This window comes from Rhinolophus sinicus, linkage group LG05 (genome assembly GCF_036562045.2).
Source record: "Rhinolophus sinicus isolate RSC01 linkage group LG05, ASM3656204v1, whole genome shotgun sequence".
In the NCBI taxonomy this organism is placed as follows: domain Eukaryota; kingdom Metazoa; phylum Chordata; class Mammalia; order Chiroptera; family Rhinolophidae; genus Rhinolophus; species Rhinolophus sinicus.
In genome coordinates, this window is record NC_133755.1 from 10,606,181 (window position 1) to 10,633,453 (window position 27,273).

Here is a 27,273-nt window from a genome sequence, read left to right on the forward strand (position 1 = left end):
CTCACAATTTATGGACTTCTGTTTACACACACCAGGCCTGGCGTAGGTATCCAGGTTAGAGTGACTCCTAGATGTCTAGACCTGAACCTAGAAATGACCACCTCTCTGTCTTGTGGACCTGCCCAGTTTGCTGGGACACATGATGCAGAAAATCATAGCTATTGTTTGTTGAACATCTGCTACATGGAAGGCACTGTTGGAAAGAATTCAATGAGTTATCTCATTAATTCTCATAACAACCCAGTGAGTAAATGTCATCATTTCCATTTGACAAATGAGGAAACTGAAGCGCCAGTGGGCTCAGTAACTTATCCAAATCATACGCCTTGTATGTCGCAGGAGTACCATTTGATCTCAGGTCTGACTGCAGCACACTTTTTTCTCCATTAAACTAAGTACAAGTGAAAAATAAGACGTTGTGTCCTGACCGACACAATGCAACCCACAAGATGCGGTAAAAGGAAAACTGAGTCTGGGCAGAAACTTTTCCAAAGTCCTAGCCTAACCTAACTCGTGGGCTAGACCAAAGTGCAGTTTTGGTCTAAGTTGTACTTCCCAGGACTTGGGACCTGTTCTTTGTGCCTGGGACAGGAGAAGAAGAGGACAGTTGAGTCTGACCCCCAAGGCGGATCAGGCCACTTGACCCCTTGCAGATCAGAGTCCCTGAGCATCTGGCCACCTCGTTACCAGGTGGGTTTAGTTGGGAGCCCCCTAGCCAGATTGGAGGGCTATGTCCTCGGGTCAGGGCTGGCCCATCCAGCCCAGGCTGTGGGACCCCTTCAGGAAATCAGCCTCTGAGCTGTAGAGGGACAGCCTTGGGAGGGAGGCCACTCTTCACACCCTGGTCATGGGGACATGGATTGGCCCTCCAGTCCTGCAGCGCATAGTACCTTCGGTCTATCTCAGTGCCCAGACATCACAGGCCTGGGCATTGTAGCAGCTCCTGAGTCGCATTGCCAAGGCTCAGTAGTAGCCAGGGCTCTGCTAGGCTGTTACTAATATGCTGTGTTGCCTGGCATAAGTCCCATAACCTCCCCAGGAATCCTCTAGAAAACAAAGGAGTTGGATCAGAGCATCGATCCCTGGGGCCCACTTCTGTTTTTACCTTCGTGTATTTATTATACTTCTAGAATGAAACTCCTATCACTTGCTCTAATAGTGCCACTGCCACTGCCATCAAAATGCTTTTCCTCATTTATTACACATCAAATAAGTATTTCCTCATCTTGAGTCCCCAAAGGTATAACCTGTGCCCCCAAGTTTCATGCTTGTGGGCCAGCCTCTCAGCTATAATCTCATGAGGTTCAGGGTTTGAGGTAGTCACCCAAGAATGCCATGAGAAAGGATTTCTCCCCTTTTCTGAAACTGCTCTGGTCCCCAAAGACAGCATGAAACACCAGCCTGTGCTCAGCGCTTTCCCTGACTCCTGGGAAATGCTGCTGGAGGTTTTTGAGCACTGGACTCTGGAAGGATGAGGAGAGAGGAGCAGGAAGATCCAGAATGTCAGATATTTGCCTACATTAGAAGAGAAAACCCCACACAATGCGCTCGGCAACTTTGAGGCTTGGTTTTCAGGGTTATTTTAACAGTCTCTGGAAAACAAGCAACCTAACGTCATTTGTTTATAGGATCCAACAGTGGTGGTGATGGGGATTGTTTCAACATCCTGGCACAGAGATAAACATACCTCCTGGCTTATAGGATTTGAGTGTTTGGCCTGCAGACAGCATGCTGAGGGACTGATCAAGAGACCAGCCTTCTCATTGCAGCTCTGTTACCTGTTGCCCATGGGATCTTAGAGAACCTCAATCTCTCCAACCTAAAACCGAAGGGCTTAAAACAGAAGAGCCCAGAGGCAAATCTTTTCAGGCGTTGGTCTTCCCTAGTTGTGTGATTTCTAAATTCTTAATGCTAGTCCCCGATGCAGGAGCTTGAAAACCATAGTGGAGACGTCAGATGGAGCAGTGAGGAATCAGGGAGAATGTGGGTTATGTCTGTGCTGCTTTGGGTCTTTTCTCTTTGGGCCATCTGTTGTGATTTGTATTCGTGTTTTTATCAGTGCTTCCCAAATTGACTGAGGGTCATATTCTCCTGTGTTGCTTGTTAAAAGTACAGATTTCCCTCAAAGGATGAAGCTATGTTTCTGACAAGACAAGCAAGGGTGATTCTTGTACTCAGGCAAGTGTGGGATACACTGTTTAAGAGCTTTTGCCTAGGGACCAGTCACAGGTGACGCTGCCTGATCTGGCGAGAAGCTGTCCCTCAGGCCCTTGTGCTATGAGCTTTCATGTCACCACACCCCACATTCCAGGAGGTGAGACTGTCTCCTGCATGCCTTTCTGAGCCCTCCAGATTGGAACCCCGTCTGGTCTGTGTATCCCACAATGCCCAGCGCAAGGCCTTTCTCATAGACGGTGCCCATCAATCCATGTCTGCCAAGCTGAGCTGCCCAGAGTTAAGCAGGCCACGGGTCATTATTGATACAAAACCATGCTGTCAAAGACAAGGAGAAGAAAGTCATGAGCACTCGCCGAGAAGTGTCCTGGAGAAGACAGCACTGGGACCACGCCTGGCATAAGGAATAAGAGTTAGACAGGTGGGGAGGGAAGGAAAAGGCAGTCTGGGCAGGAGTCTAAGTATGAGCAAGGCCAGTCTTTTCAGTTATTTCCATGTTCAGGTGAAGCGCCCAGGACCTGAAGAGAGCACCTGATCTATGAAAGGCTGACCCAGGAAATCTGACATTAGAACCAGCTCAACTTTCATTCAAGACTCCTTCCACACCGGGCACTGTCATGTATTCCATAGCCTTTCACCTGAGCCCCTAAAGCCCTTCCTTCCTCAGCTCTGAGCCCTATTTCCAGGGCTGTTTCCCCACTGATGTGCTCATCCTGCCGTGAGTCTGCGCTGTGGCTGGACCTCTCCATCTCAGCGCCCCCACTCGTTACATGAATCTTGCCAAGATTCTGCCAGGCTGTTGGCCAGATTGCCCAGGAGAAGCTGGACCTGCTGTTCTGTGTGCCTCATTGCACGCAGCAGGCCATGCTGTGTCCCGGGAAGCTGGACTTAGATATCAGCATGGGTAAGGGACAATCTCAGAGCTACACACACACACACACACACACACACACACACACACACGCGTATTCTATTTGAATCCTTTTTAAGACCAGAAGGCTTTATGGAGGAAAAACGCTCTTGGGTGCTTCTCAGTTCCCCTGGTGGGCCTGCTTCCTCCTCCAGGAAGTCTCCCAGTTCTTTCCTAAGGGCACTCTTACACGCTCCGCCTCTTCTGCTCTGGAATCCTGCTATCAAGACAGGGTAGGAAGTGGATGAGAAGTGGGCAAAACTCAAAGCAGGAAGACCAGTTAGGAGGTGGTTGCAGAATCCAGGCGAGAATGACGGCTTGCATGAGAAACCAACAGGGTTCCCAGGAACTTCATTCATTCTGTACGAAGCTTTTCACTAGCTGGTTGAGCTAGGGTAAATTACTTAACCTCTCTGAGCTTCAAACTCCTCATCAGTAAAAAGGGGATGATAATTATCTCTTTCTTACAACATTGTGATATGGGTAAATGTTGGACAGAAACCTTTTGTAAACTGCAGTGTATAAGAATGTGGTCTTTTCTGGATATTTGCAATTAAGTGGTGCTGGGCTTGTAGCCAAGGGCCCATCCCGGGTGAGTTTCTCTTGCTCACCAGAACCCCTCCACCAGTCCATTTTGTGCCTAGCACTGAGTTTTTCTTTACTGCAGCTCAAGCAGTGAGAAATTATTTGGTTTGGGGCTGGGCTGGTTTTTCCTTATAGCCTGGAAATGTAGCTTTAAAATAATAACTCCAGTTTCTGTCCCCTCCCTTGTGAGGTAACAAACACTCAAGTACTGACGGGTTCTCAGGTCAAGAATCTATGTGTGCTGAGTCTTGTGAGACAAGCCAGTTGGAAGCATGTGACTCAACTTTTCCTATTTACAAAATTTATGTCGCAGATCAGTGAATGGTGGGATTGGAAGGGCCATAAACATCATCTGGTCCAACCCACTCATTTTTCAAAGGGGGAAACTGCGCAACAGGGAAGGAAAGGATCTGACCCAGGATCACAGAATCAGCCAGAAAGAGCTGGGTGAACGCCACCTCACATTACGTCATGGAATATTTTCATTGGGAACCTGATAAGCTTTACTGTCATTTTTACTCTTTCTGTCATCCTGGTCTCATAATGTAAGATACCACTTGGGCCATAGCACTGCAGCCCCAGAACGAAAGGATATAGGTGGGGAACGTGAACCCGTGGATGCTTTTCCACTCATTTATCAAACCTGACTAAGGACCACCTGTACGCCGAGTACTGAGGGTACTGAGATACAAGACATGGGTCCCACCTTCAAGGCATTCAAAATTTAATGATGAGGAAAGACAAGGAAACCACCTCCAGGAGAGCAGGCTCTTTTCTCTACAGTGCATCGCAACATTCCTGCCATCTGCTACCTGCACTTTATGTTTATACTTACGTTTACATTGACTCTCCTCACATACAGATTATGATGAGGCTGATTTTCCCAGAAAGAAACATATCCAATATCACAACGTGACGAAGATCAGTGACATGGTCCTTGAATACCTACTTCAGTCGCCCTCATTCATTTAGTCCCTCAAAAAATATTTGTTGAGCTCCTCATATGAGGTACCAAGGATGCAATGAGAAATAAGTGTTGGCACAGTGTTCGCTTTCAAGAAACAAACAGTCCAGTAGAGAAATAAATAATGATCATGGAAGCTTTTGCAAGGGAAGGGGGATGGATGAATGCCTTGGAGAAAGGATGCCTGGGTTGGCCTTGGAAAGTCCGCAGAGGTTTCACAGAAGAGGTGGCAGGTGAGATGAGGCCACTTAAAGAAGAAAGAGTCTGCTGAGCAGCCAAGGAGGGTGTCATTCTAAGAAAAGAGAACAGCGTGTACAAAGCATGGACCTGTGGAAGCATGTAAGCCCTGGGACCTGTAATGTGATTATTGTCTGGAATATGAAGTGAAAAGACAGAGTGACAGACAACGAAGATGAGTAGACAGGACCTGTGCCATAGTAGGGAGATGGGGCTACATCCTGTAGAGAGTGGAGAACTGTTCAGGGCTTTGGGGAGAGGATTAGATGGTGAGGCTTATATTGCAGAAATTCATTCAAGCAGCCATGCAAAGGAAGGTGGGTTGGAGTCACAGAGACCAGTAAGGAGGCTTATCATTAATCCAGGCAAGACCTCGAGGGCAGTGGCTGTGCCACTCAGAGCCAGTTCAGAACTTGATGTTCTACATGATTCATCCATGCCAGGCACACCTGAATGATGGTGCCAACCCTGAACTGTAACCAAGAAGCATGAAGTAGTGCATTTGAATCTCCAGAACTATGATTCATGGTCCTGACAACGTTTCCTGTGTGTGTAAGAGACCACCCTCTTCCCAGGCAGCTAGAACGGTATAAGTCATCATAAATGATCCACAAGGAATCCAAACTTCCTTGCCTAAAAGAGAAGCTGACAGGCTGACCTTCTAAAGGCCTTTGGGGGAGGCGGTTTTTAATGACCCTTAATCCATTTTCCCATCATTAATACAAACCCACTTCTGAGCTTGTGGCTTTGGTAAATCTAACAGTGTTTTCCAAACAAGGACTTGGCACAGTGACTGATTCTTCTCTCATCCTTTTTTTAAGTGCCAAGAGACACTGATTCAGCCTCTCAAAACTTCCTGCTTTTGCTCCTTCCGTTCCTTCTCCTAAAATAAGCATCCACCTGTCTCTCTGTGACTGAATAGGTGTCTTGCAAAGCCAGGTTCAAATTCTAGTTCTGCCGTGGATGATTTGTACGATCTACAGAGAGCTGCCATTATCTTTATTGCTGAGTTGTCACAGGGTCAGAGAGCAAGTTCGTGAAGGACCCAGCACTGTGTCTACCCCACAGCCAACATTCAGTACTCAGTAGCAGTTATTATTAGGTGAGATTCTAGTTCAATAAAGAAAATTTGTAATTCTCTACTGAAAAGAACAACGTGAAGTACTGAAAGTCTTGGGAACGTGTCTTTTGATTATCAGGATAATCATGAATTACAGTTTTCTTAGCTAGATTAATTAAACCTGACACCTGAGTACCCACTTGATTTCCATATCCAGCTGTGGAATTCCACAGTAACTTATAATTAAGAGATAGTGGCTAATAGGAGACTTGGAACTTGACATTAAGAGCAAAAATAAGTAGAGAAGCTCCATGATAAAGGGCATAGTTGCTAATCCTCAAAGAGAAGAACCTAGAACACACATGGCCATCTTAATGGTATCCCCCCACCATGCTGTGTGCTGTTGGGATGGTGCCGAGGAAGAAGTCTTTCCTGGTGGTAGTGGTTTGGTTTCATTTCAGTGGAAGTATTGTTCGATGTTAGGGCAGGTTACTGATAATGGGTGTGGAATCTGTCTTAGAAGAAGGTAAAAAACATAACAATGTGATGAGATTATCCTTTCTTGGCTATTGCAAGTGTAGACCTGTCTAGAGCCTGGATTAATGAATGTGTCTCAAGCACGCTCAAGCACTTGGGTAAATTCTTCAAAATGTACCTCGGTCTCCTGCAACAGGATTTTAACACGTTGTATACCGCGGGGTTTAAATCCCTCGTGAAGATTCTCGTGATCCGTATGCAACGTGTTAAAGTTCTTGTGACGTTTTGCTTTATCATGCAGTCCTTCCGATATTCAAGTTTACTTGGACTTTTTAAAATCAACCTATGGTTAATTTGTGTTGTTTTTGTTTTTTAAATTATAAAACCAAAACTTAAAAGGAAAAATATTTTTTAAATCATCCTTAGTTTTTCTGCCCTAATACACCAACTATTTTAATTTTGGACTATCTTGTTTATCTTTGTTTCCTTACCTATTTCTTAATTCGCCATCACAGTAAATCTGAAAGAGTTTTGTTACTAGATATGCCTTGTTAAGGAAGAAATTGAAGATAAAGTGGTTAATTAATATTGTCCTAAGTAACATACATAGTAAATGGCCAAATAAGGAGTAAAAATCAGGAATGACCCCAAACCATGTTTTTTGTTTTTTGTTTTTTTTTAACCTACACTCTACTGTGATAATGGCCATACAACCTGACACGTAATCAATAAGGTAACATTGTTTTATGTACCATTATTTTTACTTACTAGCAGCAATAATAAAAGAATGAAATTATGTCAGCTGAAACTCACCAACCAATCTTTCAAAAAATTCACCAAGAGTTGGTCAACACTGAAAACAATGTAGGAAGTCTCTGAAAATGAGAAGAGAAATAGAGAATTAATGTGACTAATCAGAAAGAGCTGTTTCCATTTTTTTTTTAAGCTGCGACTTTAAAATTAGAGCAACTGAGATTCTTTACAATTGCTGATCAGATTTTCCAAGCCACATTCGATCATTTAAGTATAAAGCCTTCTTACTGTTCTTGTCAATAATCCCACTTAATATCCCCACAAACTAAATGTGGAATTAGACACCTGGGCAGCAAATGCTAATGGACTCAACACATAGAAGGAGAATATAAACAGTTTCCATATACTTTACATGAGTAGCATAAAAAGGGATGGTTGCCTTCCCATATTGTAGTCAATGCCATGTGAACGATGACACGTGACAGAGGAGGAGCCCTACAGCCTTTTGAACTGTGAGAAGAGTTCATCTCTTTTCTAGAATACCATAGAAGGAAATAGACTTGGGGAGCCTTTGATCACACAGCCTGGAGGGAGTTCCCACCTTGGAAGTACTGGAACTCCAAGCTGGCTCATAATCCAGTTGGAAATAACCACAGCCATGGTGCTAATTGCATTAATTTGCTTTTCTTCAGGCACAATGGGGAAACAGAATAGCAAACTGGCCCCCGAAGTGATGGAGGACCTGGTGAAGAGCACAGAGTTTAACGAGCATGAGCTCAAGCAGTGGTACAAAGGATTCCTCAAGGACTGCCCAAGCGGGAGGCTGAATCTCGAGGAATTTCAGCAGCTGTACGTGAAGGTAAGTTGTTTTCCAACCTCTTTTTTTCTTCAGGCCAGAAAACATTGTCTTCATAAAATGTAGCGTCAGGTGGAATTATAACTCAAAGTAGCCAGTTTGTTTGACCCAAAAAGAAGAATGGACAAATATAAAAATGCAAAGGGGTGTGTTTTGTTCCAGAGATAAGTCAAGCATTTTCTGAACAAGAAGAGTCATTGTTCAATCAAAACACTCACTAGAGTTTAGAGAGTGAAAGAACATTAAAAATTTCGGATAATGCTGTTTGCTGATACTTATTGACAAGCCGCTAATTACACTATTGGTCAGCTTGTTAAAGGTATCTGGACCTCTCTTAGTTGAAGAGAAAATATTTGGGAGGGATTTAGAAAGGTCCTCCTATTTGCCAATAAGAAAGAAACCCAGAGCCCACCCCCCACTTTGCATTTAGAAGGGGGTGGGAGTTCCGGTGTACACCCAAGAGTCGATGTCTACAGCATGGGCTCTTAACCCAGCATCTGGAACTAGAAGCTAATCTTGCCCTGGGCATTAGAAGAAACTGTGCCACGGGAGGTACCATTTCTACTGCAGTGGGATGGTTTTATCTTGTCTGAGTTTATTCGCGGTGTTGGTTCTAGATTTGGCATGATCTAAGACCTTTCGTTTTGTGTCTATGTACTTCTATGTGAGCCTTGTGGGAGAAATGCATTGTTTTTCTTTTAACTTTCTCTGATGAAAATTCCAAATAGACAATACTGATTTTCTCACTTATGTGTAGCAAGTGTCCATTCGAGCAATATGAAACATCCACGTGTGTGTGTGTGTGTGTGTGTGTGTGTGTGTGTGTGTGTGTGTGGGATGGGGGTGGGGCAGTGATTGTGTAAAATAGCAAACATTGTCATTATCTCTTGCAGTTGAACATTTGACATAGCCCGTCCATGTACAAGAAGGGACATGTATAATAATAGTCATGCTCATAGCTGCTCCGTTCACAATAGCAAAGCTGGGAAACAACCCAAATGCCCATCAAAGGGAGAGTGGAAAATAAACTGTGTTATACAAGCATATCCACACAGCAGTCAAAGCAGTTGAACTGTAGCAACACTAAAAAACATTAAGTGCAAAAACTAAGTCTCAATATTCCAAATGAAATGCAAATAAGATAAAAATATATTTTATGACTATAAATGCAATAAAATCATATAAAAAGGAAAGCAAGTGAGTGGTGAACACAGGCTTCAGACTGATGATTATATCAAGTGGGGAAGCAGGAAGGGATAAGATGGGGGTACGGCCACTTGGTAACACACAGAGTGAGTCAAAGTCATACCTATGGTTTTGGGTGATGAGTTTGCAGGTGCTTATGTCATTATTAAAAGCTCACTAACCCGACATGGACCACTGGTGAGTGTCAGGGACCCAGAATTATCATTAATCCAGAGCTGAGCACCTGAGGGCACTAGGTATATACAAAACTCTCTCCTTAAATGTGTGTAGAAAGCTACACATATACTGGCCGGTGTGCAGGTTAGAAGATCACTGGGACGTTTCTAAGAAGAGCTGAGTAATTTGTTTTTAGCATGTGAAGATCTTTTATATAGAAGTGCTGAGAAATGCATTTATGATTCAACTGATATAAATTGCTTTTGCAGAGAAGTGTGATGGTATGCGTGTTCCTAGATTTTTATACAGACCTCTCTCCATAGTTTTCAGAGTCATTTCGTCTACTATTTTGTCACCCAGAAGTTAGCCTGAGCCTCAGAACTGTCTTTACTCTCAGCCCTAAGGAAACAACAGACAAATAAGATTTGTCAAAGCCCCTTCCCTATCACCGAAGGCTATGCAAGCTGTCATTCTATGTTTAAGGGAGCTCTGAGTGCTAAACAGTGTCCCTCACTATTTGTTTAAAATGAGAGGACTTTTGCCTTTGAAGAAATAGTTGAAAGGCAGGAAATGATGTATTTCATTTACATACTGGAAGTTCTCAGCACTGAAAACACACCCGCCTCCAGGTGTGGGGAGGGGGGAAGGATGGAAACATTAAACACAGCTCAATGTTTTGTGGTACAATGATGTATATGTACCATCATCATTGCCGACCCCCACTTCCCTCACTCCACCCCAGAATGGATCTTTTTGTTCCAGGAAGGGAATATATGACTTTCTTGGTGGAGTCTGGATTCTGGGTAGCCTCTTAACAGCCATGTTCAAGCTCTTGTATCAAATAGTCAGAAAGCAGGCAAAGTCTTACTCTCCTTCCAGAGTTGTCCAAGGACATAATACAAAGAAGAATCATAGGGAATATGCCACATGCACAGAAAAAAAAAGAGAGAGAGAGAAAAAGACACATCTGATACGCTGGAAGGGAGAAGCACAGAAAAAAATGTGGATTATATAATAAAGCCCCGGAGAGGGCCCGACAAGAAAACCTTCCTTTAATGCTGCTGAAAAGTGCAAATATTCAGCAAGACACAGCCCTGATTCTGGTGAATAGGCACTTTTCAGTGGGTCTATCTAGCTCAGTGTAGACCCTGAGCCACCCTGGAATCCAGCTTAATGAGCAATACTGCCTGAGGCCTCTGCCCTCCTGTGTGTGTGGTCAGCCTGGCATGTCTACTGCCGCCAACCTGACCTGTTTCAGACTCCAGGAGAGTCACCTCACTGCTGCAGAACCAATTCTGATGAGGGTGTTGGGAGGGGCAGGATAATGGAAGAGGCCCTTCTGCCGGGCCAGGAGCCACAAACCCTCAACTTTAGAAGCATCTGCATCCAAAATATAAAGGACTTCTTTCATTAAGTCTGTGTCTAAGAATGTTTAAAACTGAGGTTCAGAAAAATGAGGCAATTTGTCCAGTGTCACAAACAGACTGAAGGCAGGACGGACATTAAAAATGGGTATGCTGGCTCTCACCGCAGCACACAACCCTTCCCGGCAGCTGGATTCCCATGACAGCTTCTCATCAACGCCCTCCATCCCCTCCACCATCTATCTGCTGGACTGACCTTTGAAAAACACAGATCTGGGCATGGTCCTTCCTGGTTTGATACAGGGTTCATTCTTCAGTCCTATAGACCACTGTCACCTCATTTCCGTCACCATTAGACCAGTGGCTGGCACAGAGCTTGCCACAGAACAAGCATCAGCAAGTGTTTGTTGAGTGAATATCTTAAATGTTGGCTGTGATCTCCTCAGGAAGCCTGGTGGTGGAGGCATAGGGAAGTAACTAAAGGACAGTCCTGCCTGCTTTCAGGATCTCATGGGCTGATGGAGGAGACACAATCAACCACAATATAAGGCAGAACGACATGAATGCTTACGGGTGAGGCAAGAGTGGAAAGAAGAGGTTAATTTCAAAGTGGGATATTAAAATAAGAAGTTAATTAATGCCGGGATGGAGGGCTTTTCTCTTTGTTTTTTTAGAAGATAAAACATCTCTGAGTAGATAATTTTTACCTTTTTCAAAAAAGCTTGATACTTGTGATGGGCTGAGCTGTGCCTTCCTCCCCCCCAAATTTATGTGTTGACTTTTTAACCTCCAGTACCTCAGACTGTGAATGGATTTGGAGATAGAGGTAATTTTAAGTTAAAATGAGGTCATTAGACTGAGCCCTAATCCATCATGGCTGATGTCATCGGAAGAGGAGATTAGGACACAGACACACACAAAAGGGAAGTTCGTGTGCAGGCGCAGGTGGGAAACAGCCATCTACATGCCAAGGAGAGAGGCCTCAGGAGAAACCAACCTTATCAACACCTTGATCTTGGACTACTACCCTCCAGAAGCATGAGAAAATTTATTTTTGTTGTTTGAGTCTCCCAGTCGGTGGTACTCGGTGACGGCAGCCCTAGCAGACTAACACGGTACCCGTTTCTTCTCTGTCACAAACTTCTCATGTGCAAACCCAGAGCCCTCTGTATCTGATGCAAGGATGCTTTCTGTCAGGAATGCACTGGCACTCCGGCACACGCAGGGAAGTCTGTGCTCCGGGCACAGAAGCTATAGGAGATGTTTCCTCAGCCCCACCCCAGCACTGCTATGACAGTTTGGAAAGGGAGCTTTTGCATTTTGTCATGAAGAACCAAGTACCTGAGGTCTTCCCTCATGAGAATGTCCTGTTTCTGACAATCAGAGTGATGGCCAAGTCGAGAACACAAACTAAGATTGAGAGTTTGCGATTTGAACTATATTTTCACTGAACTGGCCACAGTTTCAAAAGAATACCGACCCCGGGGAAGAGCATGCAAGTGTGTGAGGAAGTGTCCCTGTCCCAGGTCCTTTTCCGTGGAAGGCGGATGCCAGTTTATTTTGATTTGTCCCTGTGACATCAAAGGCAAAGAAACCATGTGACAGAGCTGGCAGAGTCCTGTGAAGCCCCAAATGGATTCTGATATTTGTTTGGAGTTTGACTGTCAGGGTTGTTTTCATCAGGACCATTTGGGTGGGTTCAGGTTGAAGTGAAAAGGCAGTTCAAAGGCAGTTATAAAAGATCATGAGATTTAGAATCTGACAGATCTGAGATTCAATCCCAGCCGTGCTGCCTTTGCCAGATCTCTGCCTCTCTGGATCTGTTTCCTTATCTTTAATATGGAAATGATAGGCCCTAGCCTATCACCTCAATGATGGAGTCCCAAAGGAAAGAGCAAAGTGAAAATTATTTACAACCTAGAACACGATGCTTTTGCCACCATGATTGATAACCTACTCGTTTACTCTCAGAGAGCTAAGATGGAAAATAGGTTTTCTTTTGCCTGCCAATGCCAATGGCAGCATAAATGATCTACAGAAGAGGGTCTATTGAGGTTCAATTGGAAAACGTGCCTTAATCAATAGTCTACCATGTGATCCAGGAGGGGACAGCAACCAGGGCAGGACCCATCACGAGGCTATGCTGGCCTCATTCCCGTCGTAGATTCTTAGACACTGAGCTCGGCATCCTTGCCAGTCCCCTACGGCCATACAGGATGACGTGTGGCATTCAAGGCCCTCTTTATTCAGTTCCACCATCACTCAGTGTCCCTCACACACTTCCACCTGCTCAGTCCCTGCTACTTATGATTTTGCAAATGAAGAAAGAGATAAAGTCTCAGATGTAACAAAATGGCCAAAGGCTCTTCTTGTGCCAGTCCAGTTCTAAGCCTCTGCTTTTCCACCAAGCAAAAACCATCGCAGCAAAACTCCTCAGGAGTGGTCGGCAACTTGGACCTGTACCTGAGGCAGGAGGTGGTGGTGGATGGGGGCTAGAGAACAATCCTGATTCAACGGTTTGAATTTTAGTAAAATGTATTTGCATATAAGAGAAGAGTTCTGCCAAGTCATTCCATATCCTTCCAAGTGGTCATTTCCTGAAGAGCTTCTGTAATTTGGTCATTCAAAAGTGCATTTCCAGCTCATCCATAGAAGAGTGGGCTTATTCATTCATTCATTCATTCATTCATTCATTCAAGACTCATTTCCCCTGTGCTTTCGGTAAGACAGACATTACCCTGGGCATCACCCTCAACAAGCTCAAAGCCTGATGGAACTGGAATATCATCTTATTTTTCTATAATGCTTTTCATTTCTCAAAATCTGGGAGAGCCTTCCTTGATCTCCTCATTCAAGCCAGAAGAGTCTCTTCCTCCTCTTGGTTCCTAAGACTTTGGTCCCCCCCATCTCCTTTTTCAAGGACATTTACCGTACAATTCTGCAAGCTTTTCTCACCTGCTCATGAATTGGAGCCCTTCTCCATTCCCCAGAGCCTACACTATCGCTATCGGTGTTTTGCCCGAATATATACAAATGCGATGTGGTTTACTCAGAAGGCTGATGTACCTGGCTCTACTATACACTAGCCATGTGAACTTGGAAGAGTCTGATGCTTAAAGGTTTGTTAAATAAATCGACAAACCACTTGGCTCTCAGTTTCCTCATCTGTCAAATGGGGATAATACTGAGCCTTGCATACTTCATATGCTTTGTAAACAGTGAATCATCTTACCCAGGTAAGACTGATCAGTTGGTAGATTTAGGCACCTGGGCATGGCAGAACTTCCAGATACCAAACAGCCCCAGTCTCTTGGGCTACGGCATTGTCCAGGAAAGGGAATCCCCCCTTCTACCTTTCTGGAGTTCTTACAGCTAGGTTACTAATAAAATTGGCGCAAGGCAGAATAACAGGAGAAAATCTCAAATTTTATTATGTGCAGACGGGGAGAATTAAAAGAATAATTCTCTGAGAGGGAAGTGGAGCAGGCCATTTATCTCCCCTTCACAAAGAGGAACAATAAATTTGTGGAGAGTTTGACAAGACAGAGGAACACAGGTGTTGGGTTATGCTGTTAGTAAGGAATTTAAGTAGAACGGAGGCTTAGGGCAGTAAATGAGTAAAATCGACAAGGGTTTGTTTATATGAGCTTCTCAGCTCTGCATTCTCTCTCTCTGGCGATAAGGTTGTCTGGTCTATAGTCTGACTGCACTGCATCTTAGCCCTTTTATGGCAGAGAGGGCACCTTTCAAGTGGAGGTTTATGTCCTGCATTTACAGACACAGAGGAAGGTCCAACAGCTCTTTCTGCCCCTGCCACTTCTCAAGTGATTTTAATTCAAAATAGTTAATACGCTATTGTGGGATATCTGAGGGCGGCCTGCCCTGGCTCCCAACAGCATCAAGAGCTGGCTCCCCATTAGATATTATTTTAAAAGAAAATGTGACAGAGATGGCTATTGTGGCTTCTCAATATCAGATTCGAAACAATTTTGAAAATAAAAGTCTTGGCTCAAAAATGATTTTGGGAAGATCGGTTTCCAGGGATGCAGATTCTGCTTGTGCTTACAAGGTAATTAGGAGTAGGCCTTATTAAACATTTGTTGGGCAGGGCTATATACAAAAGCATTTTAATTCCTTTGAGAAAGAGACATTACGTAAGACACAAAATGTCGTCCAGATTGAGCTGGTGAGGATGCTGTGATTTTTAGTGAGAACCTGGGAATTCATTTCTGTTTGGAATGTTTGCCAACACCATCGAGGCTTCGCTTCAACTTGAATTAGTGTGGAGAACAAGAGCTGGGGTCTGAAATCTCCAGGAAGAGATGACAATAAAGTTACAATTCTAGGAAAATGAGGTCCCATGTGAGGTTCCAACGGCATTTTATTACAGGGAGATTATCTCAGGGAACAGCTAGCTACCCGTGTCTCTTGCATTAGAGAGAGAATTTATCCCAGAGGGTTGGAAGTGATAACCTTCTCCTGTCTCAAGGGGTGTGAAATTCTTTTGGATGGCTTCCACACCTTGGGATTTTGCTTTCCTGTGATAGGGCAGGTGTCAGTTAGAGAGATATCAATGGCCACTGTAGCCATGATATCCAAAGGAATGCTCTTAGATGATGCCTCAACTCCTCTGTTCTCAGAATAAGGTTGGAAATAGTCCTTTAGAAGTCTCTCACTCTACTCCCCACCTCCCCACACCCCATCCCACCCGCCGTTCACATAGGAGGAAACTGAAGCCCTTGGAAAGGGGAGGGGCAGTTCAAGAGGGAGCAGTTTCTTAATGGCTTCATTGAACGTCCCAAAGGCTGTGTCTCAACTCCAGCCTGATCATGGAGGTTTTAAGCCAGGAAGACCCACTCTCCCCTTAGCTATTATCTGCAGCTAGTTGTTAAAGGACAATCCATTTCTGATTGGAAAGGGAGCCAAAGAAGAAGAAACAGACCTTGTGTACTACAGGGTCGACTTGAAGGTACAGGATCATGTCTGGATCTCTCCTTGTACATCTGTTTCACGTTATTGGGTTTTTCTGCCCCTTTGAAAGGGTGAGAGGGACTTGGATCTGGTCTCATTGACCCACGTTGTTGTGAAGGATGCCCTCTCCCCTCCTGTGGCCCACCAAGCACCTGCCAGAAGAAAACTCTCCATCTTACTCTTTGCTCTCATGTCTCCCCTGGGAATGGTTCCTGGACTTTTGTTTGTCTCTGAGGGTGGTTAAGGAGCTTGAGGTCCCATCTGTGACTGCCCTGAAGTTGCTGGGAATCCTTGCTGTGCTATGTCGGCTTCTCCCCTCCCATATGAAATGCAGTCCTGGTGTAACTGGGGAGAGCTGGGGGAGGTAAGCCATAAAACAGCCCTAAATCCATCTATGAAATGTCCAGGGGCCTTATTAACTCTGTCTTAGGTGACTGGACTCCCTGTGTAGATAGTAATACCGAGAAGTTACGAGCAATTATCCACCTTCCACAAACACTACCGGGTAGTATCTATAAAAGTCTGCAGCCAAGAACTATGGGGAATGCAGTTTCAGTGAGACTGGCTCACTTGTTTTAAAGGGCTTGCAGCCTAGTAGAACAATCTATATTGCTAGCTAAGAGATACTAGAGAAAGCGATAGTTGCCCCAAGACTGGTGCCTATATTCTAGCCTAGTGAATTTCTACATAAATATCTTTGCTGAAGATTTCAAGATCCTTTGAAGTATAGGTAGGAGTCGCAGCTGCAAGGATGACATTCCTAAGAGAAGGGACACCCTAAGCAAGGGGACAGGGCAGGGAGACGGGGGATGGTGTGGGGAACAGCAGGCAGCTGTGTTGGCTGAAATGTCAGATGACCAAAGAGGTACCAGGGGAAAAGTGAGGTTGGAGATGGGAGTGGGGCCCGGTCACAGAGATAGATCATTAAGTAACGGCGAAGTCCTGAGGCCTGGAATGTTGATTGCAAGGCGGACAGATGGTTTCCTACTGGATGTGCGAGATGACCATGAAAATTCTGGCGACTTGGGCTTGTGGTCTTCTTAAAACAACATAATGACAGTACCAGGAATGGGAAGTTATTTTTCACTTCCTTGTAAATGTTCCCAATGACTCAGTGAGTGGAGCTGTAGTTGCTCCCAGGGTGCCTTCAAGCGAATGACAGTGTCAGAGTTGACTGAGGTATTCATCAAACATTTGTTGTCTGTGCCTTGTTGCTGCACTAAACTCTGGGAGGATCCGCAGGTAGGACACCCATGGACGTCCCATGCCATCTGTGTGTGTGTGTGTGTGTGTGTGTGTGTGTGTGTGTGGTGGAGGGGGCGGGGGGAGGGGAAAGCCGTCCAAGCAGACAAATGCAAGGACAACCCAAGAGTTATGAGGTTATGGGGCAGTCGGAGCTTTGGGAGCTTGGGGGAGGGGAAGAGAGACGGAGGGCCATTTTCGAGCTATATCTCCTGCTTTTCTCCGGAGACATAGAAATGAATTAAATATGGTACCAAGGTAGAGATGAGAGTGCACTCCATGTAAGTGCCCAGAAAGAAGTTCCATGTGGCTGAACAGAGGAAATGAGGGGATAAGAGACAGAAGGGCAGGAGTTGGAAAGGTAGGCAGGGCTTTAGTCTATTCCTCTGTAAAATGAGAGAGAAAGCTATTTGACCTCTCAGATTCCCTTCTAACGCCAAGATTCTAGAAACCAAGTGGAACTGTCACTAGATCTCTGCTAGACATGTGTGTCTCTGAACCACAGGTCACTGGCCTCATGGCAATTTTCCTATCCAACTACCCATGGGGGTGGGGACTGTGTCTTATTCATCTCTGTGTCCCCAGCTCCCAATAACAAAAATTAGTTGGTTGATAAAGCAAATTAATAACTAAATAAAGGACTCTGTCTTATAGCTTAACTGAAATTCAATTTGAAGAATAAATGAAAGGAATGAAACGTGTTATAGCGTGTTATCTAGAATAATAAATCGACAGAGATTCTTAATGAACCGTTTTGATATAGAATGTTTAAATAAGGAGGATGCAGCATAACAGGGTTACATACTAGTATCCCCATTCTCAGAGTCAAGTGGGGAGCTACGTTTCTTATGAGTGTGTGAGGCACTTGTTAGCAAAGAGAGTAGTCAATGAACTTCCTAAATACTATTTTCCCAAATAGGAAATGAAAGGATAAAATGTAAAAACTCAAGATGTTTAATATAAAAAAGCTATCTGAAGACTTGAAAATTAGACTGCTTATGTTAGAGTCGGTAATGAGATTGTTAAAGAAAAATGTGAAAACTGAAAGGATTTTCATTTAGAAGAAATGCGAGGTAGACCATAAAAGACAGAGATGAAAATAGATAGCCGTGTCTGCTTTCTAAGTAAATCTCACTGCATAGTCAAGGTAGGACTTATTTTTATCCATGTTCTTTTAAAAAATGTGACATGTCTACCAGGAGCACAATAAATGATGACAACGTGTTAAAGCTAATCCGTTGTGGCTTTGCAGCTCGGCCCCAGTCAGATCTCTTGCAGACTCAGAAGCTGGTGCCTGGAGACATCCTTCAAGATGACACAGCTGGGTTGCCAGGGTAACTCCCGGGATGAGGATCTAGCTGGCTTTGGGGGAAATTACATAAGACAAGACCAACTGGGAAGAGTCAGGGGATGTCTTAGAGTCAAGGGATGAAATGAGTTGGAGGAAATATTGTCTGTTCAGGATGAGGACATGGTGGGGACATGTGAAAGTGGGTAGCCTTAGACACCTAGGTCGGCCACCTAAGTAGACATATCTTAGTAGTCAGACTGATGGAGAAAGCTCTGGGCAGCTAAGAATTCCAGTTGATAAAGAATTAACACAATAGTATATATCAAGCAGAGATAATCATTTTCTTAAGAATCAGTCTGATCATCTCCTCTTAAGTCTTCAAATACATTGAAGATGCTCCGTTGTTTTAGGTTAGGGACATATGTTAACATGTTTTGTTGTTTAAATGGATGAATGACTCACTGCCTTGAAGGACCAAAACTCTATTGAATTCATAACCGTCAATGGAGGAAACGAAGACCTTCCAGAGTATGTGTGTATAGTCACACACACACACACACACACACACACACACACACACACACACACACATTTAATTCATTTATGTGGGTGCCTTAGTTAGGATAAAAGTCCAAATGAGTGCAACAGACTCATGAGGTTTCAACAAGACTGAAGAATATTTTTTTTCTCTCACGGGAAGTCCAAGCTGGCCTGGCAGCTCTGCTACGTAAGCCTAAAGGGACTTGGTCCCCTTCTCTCCTGGTGCTCCTTCTTGGTGTGTTGCTCTGATTCACGTGACCCCAAGTGGCTCCCCACAGCGTCACTTTCCAGCTAGTGGGAAGGAGAAGACAGAAGCAATGGGAGAATATACCCTTATCTTTACGGGCAAGACCCGGAAATTGCACACATTACCTCAGCCCACATGCAGAGCCTGGTTTCATGGCAACACCTAGCTGCAAGGGACACTGGGAAAGTAGGCTTATTTTTGGGTTGTCATATACCCAGAGTCCATGGAAGGAGAAAATACTAGATACTGGGGGATCACCAGCAGTTTGTGCCCAGAGGGTACTGTTAGCCTCTCTTCTCAAGGTCACGTACAGATGTGCAGCTATTTGAGCTTCCCTATAGATGGGGTCTGAGGTCATGACAAGCAGAAATGGACTCACTCTGTGTGTGATTCTGCTTTACCAAGACTGGGTGGTGCCAAGATATGCTGTTCTGCTGCCTGGGCCACACCAGACAACCTCCCCCAGGCTTCTCTCTGTCTCATGCACTAGAAGCTTCATCCAAATAGAGTTAAACTCTGACCATAAAGATCCCAATGATTGGTCACTTCATTTGTGTCAGGCAGTAGGGTTTATTTTTTTAAATACAGGAAGCTATTGTCCATAATGTGCTAACTTAAGACCCTCCTGTCACCTCTACCATCTTGCTGCACCTACTCTCCCACTCTTTAGCCCCACTGGGGTGCTTCTGCAGGGTGTGCTGCTGGACCATGATTCATGCTTCTGTTTCTCTCCTTGTGTCAGTTTGACAGCAGAGGCATTTACTTGCCCATATGACTTGAATATCTCATGAAGAGTGAGACTGTGGTGGCATTAGGCAAATACAACATCACATGAGGGACAAACACCTAACAATGAGTGACAGATGCTGAGACATAGGACCTATAAGCACACTCATAGTAGTGTTTACCAACACCGAGTGACTGTTTGGTCTTTGCATTCCATCCATCCATCCATCATCCATTCATCCACCATCCATCCATCCACCATCCATCCATCCATCCATCCATCCATCCATCCTATGCATCCATCATCCATCATCCATCCATCTACCCATCCACCCATCCACCCATCCACCCATCCATCCATCCATCCATCCATCCACCATCCATCCACCCATCCATCCATCCATCCATCCATCCATGCATCCATCATCCATCCATCTACCCATCCACCCATCCACCCATCCATCCATCCATCCATCCATCCATCCATCCATCCATCCATCATCCATCCATCATCCATCCATCCATCCATCCATCCATCCATCCATCCATCATCCATCCATTATCCATCCATCTATCCATCCATCATCCATCCATCTATCCATCCACCCATCCATCCATCTGTCTCTCCATCCATCATCCATCCATCCATCCACCCATTTATCCATCTATCTCTGTATACATTTATTTATTAATTAAATATCATTTAATGAATATACTCTTCAAGTTTCAAATTAAGATCTGAGGGTACTGAGATGAACCAGTGCCCATGATCCCTGTCCTCCAGGATCCCAGATAATGTGGGAAACCATGAAATAAACTGGCGATGATGATACAGTGAGGTAAATGTTGTGCTAGATGCCATAAGAAATTGGGTGGTGCTGGGAAGAGGCGCTAGGGGGGCTTTCCAGGAAAAATAATAACTGAGCCAGATCTTAACATAGGGAACCAGGTGGCAATGAAAAGAAGGAGTTCCCGAGAGCAGCAAATATTTGTGATCTCTCTCTCTCTCTCTCTCTCTCTCTCTCTCTCTCTCTCTCTATCTCTCTCTCTCTCTCTCCCCCAAGATTTATTTTTTTCTATTCTTAGTCCACAAAATCATCTTGCAAGGCAAGATCCTAGGTATTTCTCAGCCACACTAAAAATACATCCATAATCTAATGGAAACAAACACATTGGCAAAAATGTTCCCCTTCCTGCCCATTAGTCAGCCCTTTATCAGAACAGCCCTGTCGGGGACTGAGAACATGACGTTGGGTCCCAATGTGTCAGTGATATGGGACTGGAAGCATCCGGATGACAGGGCCTTGGCTTTCCATCTCCACTGTGTGTTTCCAAGGAATCTTCCTCTGAACTCGAGCCAGGCGAGGGCCACAGCTCGAGGCCCTGAACTCTGATTGCTTTGATCCAGTAGTACCAGGGTTGGCTCCTCTTCCCGGACAACATGAAAATCTTTGTTCCATAAAACAAACAGTTGTGACAGTTTTTTGGTCCTGATGGCAGTTTTCAGAAAGACAAAAGAAAGGAAACAGGGAAGGAGCTCATGTTTACTGAGTTCCTACTATGTGTCCAGTAGATGCAATGAGAGAAACAGAGGCGCTAGAATCCCTTGGAACCAATATTGAATAGTAACAGTAACTAAGGATAACAGCAAACACTTATGTAGCATTTACGATGTGCCAGGCACTATTTTGTGTGTATTCTATGTATTCATTCTTTTAATTAATACAATAGCCTTTTGCACTAGGTACACTACTATCTCCATTTTTCAGAGGAGGAAACTGAGCACAAAGAGAGAAAAGTAATGTATCTAAGTCCACACAACTAACAAACAGCTGAACGGTGTAGACTTTACCTTTGGAATTCCCAGTGTGTGACCTGGGACAAATTACATAAACTTTCTGAGCCTCAGTTTCTTCATCTAAATGATGGAGCTAGCAACACCTCACTCAGCCCTGGTGTGAGGGTTTCAATTGTGTGAGAGACCAAGCTCGTATAGACAGAAAATGCAGGGTGACAATGCCATATAACACATGCAGTAGTACACTCATGTTTGGCTGCTTTGGGAGGAGGCTTTATCCAGGAAGTAGGGCTTGACCTGGGCCAAAAAGTGGACTTCTTTTCATCTAGAAAGAGGTTTGAATGATTATTCTGAAGAGGACAGTGGTGGCTCCAAGTGTGAAATGAGCCAGCTCTGTCTCCAGCATCCTCACTTTCATTTTTCTGGGCCTCGTTCTCTAGAGCTTCAGAGTCCCCCCACCTCATGCCTACCGACTTCTCTCACCCAAACCTGCTCCCCCACATGTTTCTAATCAATTTACTTATACTAACATATCAATGACTAATTAGACTTAGTGCGTACACCATGCTAAGGGATTTATAGTTTATAAGGAAAGCCAAAGCAATAATGGTGAGATTTCAGGGCCTGTGGAGACCTTCTTTATGTGCTGAAATTCATATCACATCACCCGTGTGGGCAACGCAAGGCTTTGTTAGTGATCAGGGGTGGGAATTTCACAACCCATGTCCTTCACTCCAGGTGTGATGTGTGTGTGTGTGTGTGTGTGTGTGTGTGTGTGTGTGTGTGTTAGGGGTGAGGAAGGGATGGATGTTTTGAAAGTTTTGGCCTTCCTTTTCTTTGGCTGCTTTGGCAAAAGAATCTCTTTGCAGTGTGGTCCTTTCCTGGGGTGAAGCTCTCAATGCTGGAGAGGGAAGCAGAGTGGCCCCAAAAGGTGCTAGACAGCTGTGTGCTCCCTATGGCTAGTGTGGGGGACTGACCAGCAAGGATCTCTCCTCCCAAAGTGTCCCCCAGTATAAAGGCCCCCTATTCCCTCTATTGATACTCCATTAGTTCTTAATCAGAGAGCCCGGTGCAGAGGTGACAGTGAAGGTGGGACACTGAGTAATAGTTCCTGTGGTTGGGGAAAATCCAAGTAGATATTCAGCTCTGCCATACCTCACTGAATGGATCACCCCAAATATGCCACCAAAGAGATTAATCTACAGCCACTGCAAGGCCATCTCCAAGAGGCCAGGGAAACTAGAAGAATCTAAAAGAAAGGTAAAAGAGTGCTTCCTAACCTCAGGGGCATGCATTTTTCATTTCTGGTTGCATACCCCTGGATGCATCCAGAGGGGTCCTACCCATCCCTCTTCTGATTCAGTATAAAGGAGGGGAGATCAACTTCCATACTTTGAGAAAGCTCCAAGATGACTCTGAAGTGCATCCCAAGTTACTGCTGGGCTTTAATATGACACTGAATGGGGAAAAGCAACTGGGGGGATGGCAGTTGCTTTATTTCCCAGAAGGCGCTTGGCCCATTCTGCAGTTCATTCGTTTATTCATTCATTCGCTCAACAAGGAGTTCCCAACGCTCTTCCTGAAACCAGGCCCAGGCTCAGTCTTCCGTGCTGGGGACACAGAGATGAATGACACCCAACTCTGACTCAAGGTCCTCGCAGTGCCCACGCTCCACATCCCACCATTCCCTTTCCTTCCTGTTCTTCCCTAGGCCACCCCCCTTCTTATCCTCACCCCCAAATCCACCACCCTCACTGCTCCCGTCTTCCTCTCTCTTCTCTCACTTTCGGGAGCTCAGACTGCATGCACATCCTTCCCCCGTAGTCCGTCACAGCCCACGAATGGCCAGGAAGGAAAAGAAAGATCACGGCTGTCTGTGTGAATGTAGCAGCTGCAGGGGTGACCTTTTGAATCTCCAATGGGGGGTTATTTCGTGAGTGTACAGAAAATATTAACTGAGGTAGGAAATAGGAATTGTAGAAAACAATTTCAAAAGTCAGTTGAAAAGTACAGTGAAATTCTTGGAAAACATGTGATGAATTATACATGTGTCTACATTCCTGAGATCATTATGGCCAAATTCCGATGATGGCCACAGGACGGTAAACAGAAGCAGCCTGGGCAGCGAGGGAGCTCTGGGCTCCTGGGCACTAACAGGCAAGGTTCTCATTTTAGCCCCCACTCACCCATGAGACCTCAGACCAGACACTTTCCTTCTCTGGGCCTGCTCCCTCATCACGGACTAGATAACAGAACCTCTAAGGGCTCTTCTTGGGGCTGTCACCCCGAAGTTTCCTTAATGTTGATCACTGCTCACCTCACTTTCCATCCTGTTGCCTAGAAACAAAGGCTACATCTCTCTCCACCAGTCATTCATTCATTCATTCATTCATTCATTCATTCATTCATTCTACAGAAACCTAAGTAGCACCTGGCATTTAAATGGCTCTTTGTAAGGTGATCAAGAACTAGAAACCAATCAAATGAGATCCTGCCCCAACAGAGCTCCCAGTCCATGGGGTGAGGCATAAACAGTTAACTCTTGATGGCAAAATGTGCTCAGTTCCCTTCAAAAGGGAAGTCATGAGGTTAGGAAAGTGGGGTGAGAGCTGGTTCACCTGACAGGGAAGAGCTGTCAGAAGAGAGTCCTGGAAGAGGTCAGATTAGAGTTGAGCTCTGAAGTGGGTGAGGTTCCCCAGGGCTGTTGAGGGGAGGGGAAACATTGCACTGGGAGGTCCTTGTATAGGGGCAGAGCCCCTGGGGCACAGCTGAGGGCTTGAGAAGACTCGGTGGCTTCTCTCACCACCTTTGCTTTTGTAGGAGCACAGGAGGGGGTGTTAACCACTCTTCCTGTTGTCAGACTTCCCAGTAGGGGGACACATTGGCTTAACAACGTTCAGCAAATTACATATTCACAATGAATCCTGTTGGCACGGCTTCCCAGCCCTGAGCACCAGAGTGCCTCTGACAGCATAATTACCCCGCACTATGAGTTGTGCCAGTTGTCATTTTCCCAAGACCTTTGCTTAACAGTCTGCAGGGAAGCCAGCCTGATGGGTTCCACACGGCACTTCTTTGGGCTTCCCATCCTGTCCCCCTTTTCTTCCACACCTGTGCCAGTCTGTCCCTGCCTCACTTACTCAACTTTGCCCAGCAGCAAAGCGGGCATTTATGCCTCAGGGTCAGGCCCAGAACATTCTGCCATCTTAGCAAGACCCATCAGGAAGAGATTCTCTGGGCACTCACTTTGCATTGTCTCCCCATCAAGGCAATTCCAATATTTGCATTTGGCAGCATGAAGCTTGGGCGCAGTTCTGATGGGCCACCCCATGGAAAAATGCAAACCCGCTTGTTGGGAAACCAGAGGAACCAGGGGATTTGGGGTCAGGCAGAATCAGGTTCCAATTTCAAGTTCACCTCTGGTTCTTCAACTGTAAAAAGAATAATCTCACGGAGCAGTTGAGATTAAACGAAAACACCTAACGTAGTGCCTGTACATAGGAAGTTACCAACCCATCCCACTGTCCCCTCATTCTTTTCAGAGGCAGAGGAGGTTTTATCGGTTTTGTTTATGCCTTGTTTATGGATTGCCGAAGCATGTCAGCTTCATCTTCCTTAAGCACAGATGCCACAATATCCTACCTCTCCCCAAGACCCGCCTGGGTCCATGCTATCTTATTAAATGAAAAAAGCCAATTGCAAAACACTGTAGAGCACGATCCTGTTTTTGCAAAATATGCACACCATTCTCCCCACACCCTTCCTTTCTCATAGTGTTTACCTTCAAGAAAGTAAGATGGGGCCCTTCCCTCTTTACTATATATACTTCTTTATTGCCTGGAAGTTTTCATAACACACATGTATTACTTTTCATTTTAAACTAATCTTAAACAACAACAACAAAAGCCCTCCCATGGGTCCCTTTGCCTAGAGGAAGACATACAAATTCCATTTCCTTCTGTTGAGCCTGTCTCAGAAACTTGGCTACACACAATGAATCCTGTTGGCACGTCTTCCCAGCCCTGAGCACCGAAATCCAACAAACAGTGGCTTAAACAGACAGGAGTTTATTTTTCACACGTAAATAGAAGTTTGGAGATAGACATTTGTTTAGCATGGAATCATAACTTTGGAACATTTCTGGTATTTTTTTGGCCTTTTCCGCATGGATCTAAGCTGATTGCTGCAGTTCCGGGCATCACATCATCATTCTGTCCCTTTTTTCAGGAAATAAAAGCATTTCCAAGAAGTGCCTCCTACCCACCGATCTTCAGCAGACTTATTCTTCTGTCTCTTTTGCCTAAACTATGTGGTGTGTGTGTGTGTGTGTGTGAGAGAGAGAGAGAGAGAGAGAGAGAGAGAGAGAGAGAGAGAGACATCTATTTAAAAAGCAAGCAATGGGATTGTCTAGATTAGTTTTAGCCCAGTCATCACCTATTGCCTTAGGCTGGAAACATTGATGCCTTGAAGAAAAGCCAAGTTAACAACAAACTGGGGAAGGGACAGTAGGTGGTTGACTTAGACCATCTGCCAAGGGACTTTCTTAGTGCACTAGTCTGTGCACTAACACAGGCAGAGTGCAGTCAGCAAACATGCTTCAACCCCGCACCTCCAGCCCTGGACTCAAGCTGTTCTCTTGGCCTGTGATACGCTTACTGGGAGGTCACGGTGCAGGGAACAAGGTGCTCACATACTGTGAACATCATCACAGAGAGGAGCCCAGCAGGTCACATACTGCCTCTGGCCTCCAGTGGCCCTGCAGCCAGCTCTTTGACTCCTGTCGAGCTCTCATATTTCATTGATGAACTCCAATTTCTTTACGGCGAAGTATTACGACATGGCGTAGAGCAGCCTTGCCCCATCCTCCCTGCTAGCTCCCTGAGCCCTCTCGGCAGCACTGTGGCAAGTCCCACAAAGACGGGGAAGGAAGGCCTGGACTTCTCCAAACATCCTGTTGCTGGCTGGTGGTGCAGTGGAGGGTGGTGTGAGCTGATGGTGCAAAGTGAATTTGCTTTCTAAACAGGCCAGCTTGGCCACATGAGCCCCGCGTAGACCCTGGATTGCGTTACTGTGCGGATGTCTTAGCTTTCCTGCTGGACTAGAGCTCCCGGAGGTCAAGAGCTAGTTAAGCATCTTTAGAAAAGTTAACTGGTTAATTAGATTGGTTTGAGGAGTCCCTCCTGCCTTGTGTTATCTGGGCCCCAGAGTCTGTCTTGGCCCGTGGCAGGGCTGAAGAGCTTTGACATGGTCCCTGAGGAATAATACAGGAAGCAGGGCCCTCAGAGCTCAGCAGCAGGTCCCCCGATGGACAGGCCACAGTGGGGTGCATTCATTGCTCATTCCCCTGTCTCATTCCCTGTAGACTGCGACCCTCCTCTCAGGAAGGTGGGCCCCGTGAATAAAACAGGGAGCAGCTTTCTTTGCCACTCAACTACCACTTGGGGTTTTTTCCTCCAGTGGGGAAGGCTGGTTTTCAGGAACACAGAGAAATGGCCACCATCCTGACCATTCTTTAGCTCTTGTTCCTCTGTCCAAGTGTATCATCTCCCCATGAACTTCATGTCTCAGTGGTTAGAAGCAGTCTTAGGGGTCACAATAGCCAAACCCCTGAGCACCAAAGTAGAAACTGGGGCTCAGGAGAGAAAGGACTCTAACAAGGAGATCTTAAATCCATTCTGCTGCCCAGCGTAGCTTGGAGCCTCTCATCCCAGTTCT

At 45.2% G+C, this 27,273-nt stretch overlaps 1 protein-coding gene across 1 annotated transcript in view; it reads left to right on the forward strand.

Annotated features, from left to right (window-relative positions):
* Positions 1-27,273, forward strand: part of VSNL1 (visinin like 1) — an 81,150-nt gene that overhangs the window by 26,359 nt on the left and 27,518 nt on the right. The window contains exon 2 of the mRNA XM_019752569.2: positions 7,854-8,020. Coding sequence (XP_019608128.1) covers positions 7,859-8,020 — 162 coding nt within the window. The 5' untranslated portion in view covers positions 7,854-7,858. The remainder of the gene's footprint in view (positions 1-7,853; positions 8,021-27,273) is intronic.